Source organism: Orcinus orca, chromosome 19 (genome assembly GCF_937001465.1).
Source record: "Orcinus orca chromosome 19, mOrcOrc1.1, whole genome shotgun sequence".
NCBI classification, from domain to species: Eukaryota; Metazoa; Chordata; class Mammalia; order Artiodactyla; family Delphinidae; genus Orcinus; species Orcinus orca.
In genome coordinates this window covers 35,452,292-35,465,004 of record NC_064577.1, presented here as the reverse complement: position 1 = coordinate 35,465,004, position 12,713 = coordinate 35,452,292, and the positions used below count along the sequence as shown (strand labels likewise).

At 36.5% G+C, this 12,713-nt stretch overlaps 1 protein-coding gene and 1 non-coding gene across 3 annotated transcripts in view; one reads left to right on the top strand and one right to left on the bottom strand.

The window, feature by feature from the left end:
• Positions 1-12,713, bottom strand: part of SMURF2 (SMAD specific E3 ubiquitin protein ligase 2) — a 118,611-nt gene that overhangs the window by 37,186 nt on the left and 68,712 nt on the right. For both annotated transcript variants that reach the window (XM_004275625.3, XM_033438870.2), the window contains exons 3-5: positions 10,277-10,385; positions 3,080-3,213; positions 423-488 (exon numbers count right to left, since the gene is read on the bottom strand). In XM_004275625.3, coding sequence (XP_004275673.1) covers positions 423-488; positions 3,080-3,213; positions 10,277-10,385 — 309 coding nt within the window. The remainder of the gene's footprint in view (positions 1-422; positions 489-3,079; positions 3,214-10,276; positions 10,386-12,713) is intronic.
• On the top strand, positions 6,346-6,418 carry TRNAG-GCC (transfer RNA glycine (anticodon GCC)). Its single transcript has one exon. It is a non-coding gene; the product is annotated as a tRNA-Gly (tRNA).

The window sequence follows — 12,713 nt, the reverse complement described above, 5'->3', positions numbered from 1 at the left end:
GCTATACTACCATTCTATTTTTTTCAATTAGTAAAGATTACTTTAAAACTGCAAAGCATTAAACTGGTTTTTCTTACTGAAAAACCAGTTTGAGAATTACTTTCAGAAAACCTCAGTATCATCTATAAAGTCTATCTCAGTGTCCTACTATATTTGTATATTTGTAAAGAATTCCTTCCTAAAGGATCAAGAGTTCTTCACATTAGGAGCCTATTTTTTACATTATTTGTATTTTTTTGCTTTTTTAAAAAATTAAGTTGTCCTAGATTCTGCATCCACTATTTGAATAATTTTACATGACTCATTTAATTCATGCCAATACAATGAAGCTACAGTTACTGTACTTTGATTTTAAAGGTATTTAGAGTTTAGGTCAGCTTAAATAAAGCCAAAATTCACATAACTTTCAATTCCACACTTACCTACTATCTGTCCTCTAACTGTATCATTGTCATTTGGCCCAAGTTTGCATAGATCCAACCTCTGATCTATTTCAAATCAACAACAGCAAAAGGCAAAAAATAAGTTGGTATCAGAGATTCTCACATCTACAGAGTGATAGTAAATTTCTACAATCCACTGGAAATCAGACCAATCATTTAAAGAATTAATCAAGTTTTAATGATGAGACAAATGTTTAAAATTCTCTAACTGCATACATAATATTAGTATAAATGTCTTGACAAAAGTTTTGACAAATTCAGATTTCAAAAACCGTAAGACACTGGTGCCAACATGCAGTATTTTCTCTCCAAAGATTTCAGAACACTTCAGTCTAAGTCTTAGCTTGCCACTTAATAGTTTTGTTCTTAAGCAATTTATCCCCAAGTCTTGATTTTCTCGTGTATAATTGTAGTACTTACCTCCTATTAAGGATTAAATCAGATGGTTATGTAAAACTCTTAGCACAGTACCTAGCACATAAGTGTCCAATAAATGTTAGTTGTCATTGTTATTTTTTATCTAACCATTTCACATAACTCCCACACACACAAAGTAAGTATTAATAAGAAGCCAAGTATAAACTAACATAAGGGTTTGAGTTCTGGTACTAACTCATTTAGAAGCAGCTCACTTCTTCTCTCATGCATCATCTATAAAACAGATATAACACTGGCCTGGTTAGTTACAGTAAGGAACAATGTCACCCACTGCATGTTGGTTTTACTTTGATTACAGCACTTATAACTGAATTCTCTTTATAGCTGTATGCCATTTGTCTACTTAAGTAAATCACGAATTGATAAAATGAGGAGACCATATCTTAAGTTTTTATATTCTCCACTCCAACCTGATAGAATGGAACTACACCAGGTGCTTAATAAATATTACTATACATCAAAAAGGTCATATAAATTACTGCAATGAAACATTCACAAGCAGCAGAAAGAAAATCTGTGCCCCACCTAGCTTATTTTCCCCTTTGCAAAATAAATGGACACTAATAAGACAGCTATACAGTGGACTTGTGCGGAGCAATGCCTCTTCTGTTCGCTCCTTCTAACGTGTCCTGCTCCCTCTGCCAGCAGGCCTTTGCCCTTGCTTCTCAGAGGACAGGATTCATGCCTTTTTCACCTTTCTATCACTGGGGTTTCAAACAGTACCTGACACTTAAAAGGTTCAATAAATGTTGGCTAAATTGAACCAGAAATAAGATCATACATACAACAAGTCTTCAGTTTGCCTGCTGCATTGGGTTAGAATAACATGGTTCATTTTGTTTGTTTGTTTTTTGGGTTTTTTTGGCTGCACTGTACAGCATGTGGGATCTTAGTTCCCCAACCAGGGATCAAACCCATGCCCTCTGCATTGGAAGGCAGAGTCTTAACCACTAGACCACTGGGGAAGTCCCAAAAATTGTTCGTTTTTTATATGCTAGACCTTTTCCAATCCCAACATCTTCTACCTCCTGTTGGTCACCCTGTCAACCCAGAAATATAAGAAATTCTCCGGTGCCTTTAAATTCCCCTCAGAACTTCTAGCTCAATTTTCTCCTTTTTACTTTTTAACAGTAATATTTTTATAACTGGGTTGTGCTATCATACTACATTAAAAGGGATCATCTCTTAATATTATATATCTAACATTCAAAGCTAAATTCAAACTATTTTTATTTATTAATTTCCTTAGCTGGAGTCCATGTGAATTTTTGCTTAGAATAGGCATCTGGACTACAATCCCATGACAACAGCTAGCAATATTTTTTATATTATATAAAAAAGAATTCTGTAGAAAAAGAAAAAATTTTTCTGTTGAAAAAGATATTTCCATCTATGTCCCAATGGAAATACCCCCAAAAAGATGCTCTGTCATCTGGTTACATGAATTACACATACACTAACAAGTCAACTTGTCAACCCAATATAGAAATTGCTTCTAATGTCTTGATCTTGGTCTAATCTTGTAAATGACCAGTTTGGTGAAAAATTAAGCTACAGTTAAGCAGTTAATACAGCTGTCTTACACTCAAAATAATGTCTTACCTTTATAACTTTTAATTTTTCAGAGCAGTTTTATATGTCATTTTTATTCACTAATAATTCCCCTTTAACTGTTACATTAAACACTCCAATGATCTAAATAAAACTCCCTTTATCTCACAAATCCACCTAAACCAGAGATGAGTGCTAAGTAATAAAAAAGACATTTAATACTTTGACACCTTTTTACTTTTTTTTTTTTTTGGCTGCATCACACTGCACGGCTTGTGGAATCTTAGTTCCCTGACCAGGAATTGAACCCGGGCCCGAGGCAGTGAGAGCACAGACTCCTAAACCACTGGACCGCCAGGGAATTCCCTCTTTTTATTCTTCTGGATATCAGTCATTTCTTAGCACTTATAAATTCACTGGATACTAAGTATCAGCTCTGATTCATTTCTAGGTTTCACATATTTAAAATGTTTCATTCTTTTTAAAAAGTCAACAAAGTAAATTTAGACCAGAAATTTTTACCAATGTTTCAAACACACACAGGAAATTAAGTTTTTAGACCCCTGCCTCCCCATCAAAAAATACACATACGTATATATATTTAAATATGTATATTTAAATTTTTAAAAGCACTAGTATCTACTCACAACCAGTGTCTTTGAGGCGGTTGATGGCATTGGAAAGAAGACGAACACAACCAAGAAAGCCAGCACCTTGTTTTTTATGGATCTTCTTGTGATTCCATACACTGATCGTAACTGAATCAGACTTTCCAATATACCTATATAAAACAAAATGACTGCATGAGTAACTTGGCAATTATGAGTAGTTAGTATAAAATTTTTCTTTTGTTTTTGTAGTCTAAAGTCACAAATGTTTGAGTATGGCTAGATAACGCAAAATATGTTTGAATTCAGTCTATCCACAGGACTGAATTTAATTTTTTTTAATTCTAAAGTAAAATCTAAAAAGAATTTTTAATATATTCTTTATCATACCTGCCCCTCTCAGACTGAGTAACAATTTTTGTTAGTTAAAAAAAAAAAAAAAAACTATTTTAGTAGCTAGTGTCAAATAACCCTATGGAAGTTTATGATTATTTCTTTCCAAAAACAAAAATCTTAGAAAAACTTTTATCACAGTCACATTTTAAATACACTTCAATGACATGACCTAGTACCTCAGCGAATACTCAGTTCATTTTCAAGAGGCATTGTCAAGGCTGACAGACCAAAAATCTGACATACCTGTTATGTTTTAAAATGCTGTAGAACAAAAGCTGATTGTAACGCTTTTCCCCTGCTTCTCTCCTGTATGCAGGCCTTGAGCGAGCAGGACTCTTGCAGATTTCACTTCACTGCCTGCAGACAAGCAGAGCAGGGGAAAGCGTTACTATTACTTGTCTGTGCATATACCTGTAAGTATGGAGAAGCTCTACCACAGCCAATTGTTAACATGGTGTCATCCCATGCGAAAATATAATAAAATAACATAATTATATCAGTAGAACCCTAAATTTCAATGACTCTAAGAGGTCAAATTTTTGGTCCAGCAACCTTGACCTTAAACTGTCATTCAATAAAGCAGTAATATCAGAAAAATTCACCTGGTATATAAAAAAGCCTAGACCACTTAAGTAAGGACTAAAACTTTTTTAAAATAAATTTATTTATTTATTCATTTATTTAATTTTTGGCTACATTGGGTCTTCGCTTCTGCACACGGGCTTTCTCTAGTTGCAGTGAGTGGGGGCTACTCTTTGTTGCGGGGCACAGGCTTCCCATTGTGGTGGCTTCTCTTGTTGTGGAGCACGGGCTCTAGGCGCGCGGGCTTCAGAAGTTGTGGCTCGCGGGCTCTAGAGCGCAGGCTCAGTAATTGTGGTGCACGGGCTTAGTTGCTCCACGGCATGTGGGATCTTCCCAGACCAGGGCTCAAACCCGTGTCCCCTGCATTGGCAGGCGGATTCTTAACCACTGCGCCACCAGGGAAGCCCTAAAACTTTTAAATGAGTAATGTGAAAGGCACACTTGAGGCCCTGGATCCAGCTGTGTTAAAGCATGCCTACCCTTCTAGACTTTTAATTATGCAAGCTAATACTTTTTTTAAAATTTAATGTTTATTTTATATTGGAGTATAGTTGATTTACAATGTTGTGTTAGTTTCAGGTGTACACAAAGTGATTCAGTTATACATATACATATATCTATTCTTTTTCAGATTCTTTTCCCATATAGGTTATTACAGAATATTGAGTAGAGTTCCCTATGCTACACAGTAGGTCCTTGTTGATTATTTTATATATAGTAGTGTGTATATGTTTAATTATGCAAGTTAATACTTTTCAAAAATTAAGCCAATTTGAATTTCATTTCTGTTGCTTGCAAATGAAAAAATCTGGACTAAAATAACATTCAGTATGCATGTATCACTTTTCAAATAGACCTAAACAGACTTAACTTGGCAAATATGTACCTGCATGATATGTAAAAATTCTAGAATCAGAATCAAGTATTAACCAGCTAAATTGCCCCAAACCAAACATTAAAAAAAAAAAAAAAATCACACTAAATCAGTTTCCCAACTGATAAGCCTGATATACAGGTATGCTAAAATATTGGTTCCCTGAGGGCTTAGAGCAGCCCACCCACCAATGGCTTAAGCGTCCTTTTGGGAGGCTGGATGTCAAAGCCCAGAGACACCTTGGGAACATACACTGAAGACAAGGGAGCTTCTGTCAGCCTGTATCCTTGGATGACTGTGTGACAGTGTCTTGCTTCCCTGCCAAATGGACCTTATATACAAAATATACTTCTGTTGTACTAAACCACTGAAAATGTGGGGTTGTCTATTATATCAGTCTATTATATCTAACCAACACAAGGGACAAATCATAAAGGGCCTTGTCAGCCATAGTATGAACTCTGACTTTTACTCTAAGTAAGACAGGAAGCCAATGGAGGATGTGGAACAGGAGAGTAACCAGATTTGATAATCGTTTTGACAGGATCATTCTAGCTGCTGTGTTGAGAAAGACTGTAGCAGCAGCAAAGCTAGAAAAGCAAGGACTCTAAGGAGGGGGTCCATAGAAAAACCACAGCCTGTGAGCCAAATCCAGCAAAGCACAGGGTTTTTAGTACAATTTCACTTTTTTTCCCCAAGGAAAAAAATTTTTTAAGTTTGAAGGCCATATTAAAAATACTTACAATGCCTGTATCTCTCCATTCACTTTATCGCTTTTCTAACATAAAGTTATTTTCTATTTGACAGCTTCCTTCATAATCTTGGAACTAGTTTCTTTGCCATTCTTGGCTCCCTCTAAGCCATTCTTCACATTACAGCCAAAGTGTCCACTCTTGGATATAAATCTGATAATAGCATTTCCCCACTTAAAACACTTTCATTGCTCCCTACTGCTTTTAAGAGAGTATTCAAACTTATTAATAGGCTTTCAAGGACCTTCATGAGCTGGCTCCTGCTTGCCTCTCACTGCTTGTCTTTTACCACACTCCCCTTACCTTACATGTGAACTTACCAATGCTGCCTCTCTGAACTGTTTTCAGAATCACGTTGTCTTTCACCTCTGGGTCTTCACACAGACAGCTTTTGCTTAGAACCTTCCCACCTTCTCCATCCTCAAGTTAACTCCTATTTAGGGTATAAGCCTAAATGCCACTTTTTCTAGGAAGCTCTCCCCAGCTCCTAAATCTGTGTCAAGAAGTTCTATGTATTTCCACAGCACCCTATACAGATTCTCATCACACTGTTTATACTTTCCTATTTCTTGTCTTTATATACCACATGGCTGTAAGCTTGGAGGACTATGTCTTGTTCACTGTTGTAGCTGGGTCCCTGGCTGAATTTAGATCTGATTGAAGCTAAAAGAAATGGCTTTAAATAATCTGATCAAGGGAATTCCCTGGTGGTCCAGTGGTTAGGACTCTGTGCTGCCACTGCAGGGGGCACGGGTTCGATCCCTGGTCAGGGAACTAACATCCCGCAAGCTGCGCAGCACAGCCAAAATAAGAAAAGAAAAGAAAGAATCTGATTAAGAACTCAAAAGCTTAGCTACATAGATAGTAGGTAAAGACAAGTGGAACATTTGGAAGAAAAGCTGATGTTGATGAAGCATGAAATAGAATGACTGTGAAGCTTAAAAGGCTAAACACTTGGAAAGTCAGGATATCAGGACATTTAACATGTTTATAACCTGGGAGATGTTCACAAAACAGGAGAAGTTTAAAGAGCATATGATAACTGAATTAGCAACCTGTAGAAAACTGAAACCTAAGCCTGCAAGGAGCAATAGACTCCCTGAAACAAGATTATTACTGCCACCAAGCCCCGAAATATTCCCAAACTGTAAGCCCAATATACTCCAATGGTGATGATGAGGCTGAAACAGAATGATAAGTCAAAGTATTTAAAAGGAATGGAAAGTGTAAATCAACTACACCTCAATTTAAAAAATAAAATAAATAAATAAATGGAATGGAAAGACCTCCTGAATCCTTTCCCCAACCTAATTCATCCTCAAAACGTGGCAGCACTCAGGGAAACTAGGCACAGCTGAGGGAGGAGGTGAAATTCTGTAATAAAAACAGAGTATTAAGAAGAGGTTAATCTAGTGAATGGAGAGACCTCCTAGCATCCCTATGCCGTTCAGATCCATGAACACAAGCATCCAGGAATACAGCCCCCAGGAAGGAGAGAGAGAATTCTGTGCAGAAAATGTCACAGTTACTCCTGATTACCCTACCAAGCTGATCAGCTCTACCCATGGGTAGAGAGTTTCCAATCAACATTTAAGTGCCTCCCCTTAAATATAAAGACAGAAATCCAAACCAAACTAAGAGAAAAAAAAGGAAATCTGAGAAAAGAGAGGCAATACAACAGAAAAACACTACAATTATAATACTTCTCTCATCAGAGAAGATATTGCGTCTAGGAATAAGAGTAAGTTATGAAAAAGGAACAGTCAGAAAGCAAAATGATATTGGAAATTTAAAATTTGAGAGCAGAAATTACAATAAATAGGAATGCTAGAAAACAAAGTTGGGAAAACAGCCCAAATATTTCATGGTAGTTTTTAATTTTTTACTAGAACAAAAATTTTTTATTATAACTTTTTTTTTTTAACTAAGATAAAGTATGAGAGAAAAAAGATAGGACAACTAAATGATGATCAATTCAGGAGGGATAACATCCAAATAACAGGAGTTCTCGAAAAAGTAAAAGAGAAAGAAATACAATGGAGAAGAGGAAATCATCTATAGATGATTAAATAAATAGAAAAGTTTCTCATAACTCAGGAGTTTAAGTATCCAGATTAAAGTCACAGTATCTAGTACTATATTTCAGATATACCAAGTCCATCATTAAAAAATTTAACATCGGGCTTCCCTGGTGGCGCAGTGGTTGAGAATCCGCCTGCCGATGCAGGGGACACGGGTTCGTGCCCCGGTCCGGGAAGATCCCACATGCTGCGGAGTGGCTGGGCCCGTGAGCCATGGCCGCTGAGCCTGCGCATCCGGAGCCTGTGCTCCGCAACGGGAGAGGCCACAACAGTGAGAGGCCCGCGTACCGCAAAAAACAAAAAAACAAAACAAAACAAAAAATTTAACATCAGGCAAAAACAGCATACCCTGAAATCTTCCAGTGGAAAACAACAATCATGAAGGACCAAAATCAGGATGCCATCAGCAATACTCTAAACTTGCGATGTCCAAAATGGTAGTCACAAGGCACATGTGGCTACTGAGTACCTGAAATATAACTAGCCCAAACTGAGGCACTCTGTTAATGCAAAACAAACTCCTGAGTTCAAAGACTTCGTTGTTTTTTGGGGTTTTTTTTTAAAGGCCGCACCACGCAGCATGCGAGATAGTTCCCCAACAAGGGATTGAACCTGTGCCCCTGAAGTGGAAGCGCGGAGCCTTAACCACTGAACCTCCAGGGAAGTCCCTCAAAGACTTTGTATAAAATAAACAAAAAACAAACAACTCGATTATTTTATTTTGATATCATGTTGAAATGAAGATATTTTAGATAAATAAAACATATATTAAGTTTAATTTCATCTGTTTCTTTTTACTTTTTTTAATGTGGCTACTAGAAAATTTAAAATTACAGATAAGCTCCCATTTGTGGCTCACATTGTATTTCTATTCAGCAGTGCTGATCTAGACCTAGAAGACACTGGAATAATGTATTCAAAATTTGAAGGGAAAGTGATGTCTCACCTAGAAGTCTATACTCAGACAAACTATCAACCAAGTAAGAAGACAAAATATATCTTCAGACATAAACTCAAAGAAATTTTCCCCATCTTTGTACTCTTCCTCAAGATAACAATGGAAGACATACTTCACCAAAACAGGGAAGTAGGGGCTTCTCTGGTGGTGCAGTGGTTGAGAATCTGCCTGCTATTGCAGGGGACACGGGTTCGAGCCCTGGTCTGGGAAGATCCCACATGCCGTGGAGCAACTAGGCCCGTGAGCCACAACTACTGAGCCTGCAGGTCTGGAGCCTGTGCTCCACAAGAGAGGCCGCAATAGTGAGAGGCCCGCGTACCGTGATGAAGAGTGGCCCCCGCTTGCCACAACTAAAGAAAGCCCTCGCACAGAAACGAAGACCCAACACAGCAAAAATAAATAAATTAATTAATAAACTCCTGCCCCCAACATCTAAAAAAAAAAAACAGGGAAGTAAACAGAAAAAAAAGAAGTCATTGGACTTAGAAGAGAGAAACGAAATTCCCAACATAATGATAAAGGCAAGTTCCAGGACAACTGTGCAGAAGGTCTTAGAGAACTACCAGTCCAGACTGAAGTAAAGCATAGAAGCTCTAGGAGGGCTATCTCCAAGAAGAAAACAAAGCCAACAGACTATTTCATGTGGTGAACATAAATAAGCAGAGGAGACGTTCAGTACTGTAAGAGAGTTTGTGAATTTCTTAATGAGATGGAAAACTAAACAAATGGCAAAGTTAGACAGTTATTAACTTCATAAAAACAGAAGTTGTCAAGAAAGAAAATGTAATCACTGCACACCACGTGACTCAGTTATGAATATTTACATGATCATAATAGCATAAACACAGAACAATGATGTAGCCGAAAAGGTTCAAATAACTATACAGGAGGACTGGGAGAAGGAAAGGGTCACGTGGATGTTGTAGGAATGGGATGAGAGATAGCAGCTGTAAAAGCTAAATCATTTTCTATGGTAGAAAATGTAAAAATAATACCTAACACGAAATAAATATATATTTATATTAAATGCTATAAATAAGCATGATATCTAGAAGCAGAAGAAAATTCTAGAACAAACAGCCAAAGGTATTGAAAACAGTTACCCTGAGAATTGGAATCAGGAATAAGAATGGGACAGTTAACTGCATTTTCCCATTAAAAGACCTACAGTATCATCTGCTTTTTTAAGAACAGTACATATGCTACTATGATTAAAATAAAATTTAGAAGAAACCATCCATATAAGAAACAAAAAGAATGCCTATGAGTGTACTCCAATTATGATTTCTGATTTATACTTATAACTGACCTAAAGTGAATTAATACCTTTATTTGATTGAAAAAAAAGGTGTGTGGGGGGGTTGCTCTATACTGTGTATCCATTTTGTTCTTCATGGGCTTATTAAGCATAGCTCACCTTCCAAAACCAGCTATCAATAAGCCAAAGTACTTTCACACTAGGTTTTGCATCCCTCTGTGAGGACCAAATTACACCACAGATCAAACTCAGATCATATTCAGTGATTCTTTTCAAAGACTATATCAAATAACAGTGATTCCATGTTTCATTTCAAATAAATCGTTTAAACCTACAGGTCATAATGCTGATTCCATTTTGGATCAAGTGTATTCTTCACAGTATCTGTAGAATGGCACTGCCCAGATCCATCAACCACCACCTTAGCAAATGGATCAGGAAGCCCTGTGGGGAAAAAAGGGAGGGTTCTTTTTTAATTAAAGAATATTTTGACATGGAAGATTAATTAAATAAAGATTAATATTTGCTACAAAAGATTATTCCATTCTTCATAAAAAGTTTAACGATAAGCTATAAATGAAAAGTGGTCCATTTTAAAACTAAGATTAAAGTTAACTCTACATTAAATATCAAAAACTACATTTTTTCTTGCTCCTATCTCAAAACACGCTCAGCTTAAACTACCAAAGTCTAGAGATTACTTTATAATGTGTAAGTTATCATAGATCTTTACCAGCCCTTTAACCCCAGAAAGGTGAATGCTTAAAACATCCCTGGCTCTCTTAGAGATTTCCCACGGTCTCCCTTAGTAGCTCATTTAAAGGAAAGAGCTTATTAAAGTTTTCACACAGTAACACAGGCTACAGAGATATCAAATTAGCCAAAAAGTTTTAATGATTAACTATCATGAGTGATGAGAAACTGAAACAAAAAATTTAATATCCTGCCTTAAAAGAGAATACTATCTAATTGGGAAAATTAAAACACCATACACTAAAAACAAAAAACCAAAAAAAACTCCTGAGAATAAACAAGTTTTTGACCATACTGATTATAAAGAAAGCACTTATAATACTATGTCAGGCACTATTCTAAATGCTTTACATATGTTAGATCTCTTAATCTTCAAAATTACCCCATGGGGTAAATACTACTATTCCATTTTAGTGATGAGGAAACTGAAGGCAGAAAGGGGTTAATTAACTAGCCTGAGGTCACCCAGTAGTAAGTGGCAGAGGCAGGGTCTAAAGTTTAGATTCTAAACCCATGCACACACAATCTGGTTCTTGATTTCATGCACTTAACCACTATGCTGTATCACACCTCTCATTTACTATGTAGTTCAACAGTGAGTACAAGAGCTCAGAAAAGCAGAACAAGTTGAGTGTGAACAATAGAAAAAGGCTTTCTTCTCCCCCGCCCCCCCCCCCCGCCTTTTTGAGGGGATGGGACTCATCTGGGCTTTAAAGGACAAACAGGAGGCGTTCCAAGGAGGGTATAACAATATTTGAAGGACTTTGAGGGGTTTAATCAAAGCATTTGTGCTAAGGTGTAAAAGTAAATACTGTTGGAGAGATAAGACGGATCCAGTAAGAGAGGCTTAAAAGTCAGAAAATAAAGGCTTGGAATGACTGAGGTAGAGAACAGGGAGCCACTTTAGACGCTTGAGCATGGCTGTAAATACACTGTCATATTTGTCTACTAGTGGTATTCAGAGAAGGAAAGATTAAAGGTACAGAGAAGCTGTTGTTAAGCTTCATACAGTAGGATGAAGAACGGTAGGATGAGTAGAATTTTAAAAGTCAGGGGATGAAGGTGGAACTAAATAAAATATTGGAGACCACAACAACAGTTTAGATGTGAGACATACTGAGATACTGTAAATTTCCTAGGGACAGCTGAAGACACTAAAATGAAATGTTGGTAAGTGTTGATAATCGCAGAAATTTTGTACCTTGATATATCTATGCTAATTTTTTTTAAGTCAAGATACTAATCTGCCAAGATTTAAGGCCAGACAGAAATCACCTAGCCAGTTTCCCACTTCTATGATTCTGTGATCTGTCAACTTCAAATAAGTAAGAAAAGACTAATATTTAAGAGTATGAAGTATTTAAGAAAAAACCTGGCAAGTTAGCATAGCAATCTATTTAACTATATTGTTTAACTAAGTTTAGCACTATTCATATTAGTATTTCAATAATACCTAACCATTTGTAGATGTGTCTAATGGAAGAATACTTTCCCCTCTACCTTCAATAACATTAAGTATTTTTCTCCTGGGAGGAATCCATTTTATCTTGTTCTTTTGATTCTACCATCTAAACAAATAAACAGATAAATGTATGTCTGCAAGCAAAAACAAACAAAAATCACATTTCTAGCATTCCCTTTAGATGGTGCTTAACTAGTTAAAGAATTAGGACTGAGAAAAACAACATTTTCCACACAGAAGTCACTAGGTGTGGCTTCCAGATCCTTATTTAAGTATGAAAGTCTAAGTCCCATCCTCCTATGTTTCCCTTCTGTTAAATAATACAAAATACAAGCTCTATTCCCTAACAAAAAAATACCTAGGTTTCAACTTACCTGATTATATTATTCTGCAAGAATTTAACTTGAGAGCCAAGTTCTTCCAGTGTAGTCAAAGATATCAAGTTTTCAGAAGTTAGTGAGACCTCTAGCGGTAAATATGAAGTGGCTAAAGTATTTTTTAAAATTTCTCCCCATCATTTCTGAGTCATATAAAATAGCTAAAGCTCAGGAACTTCC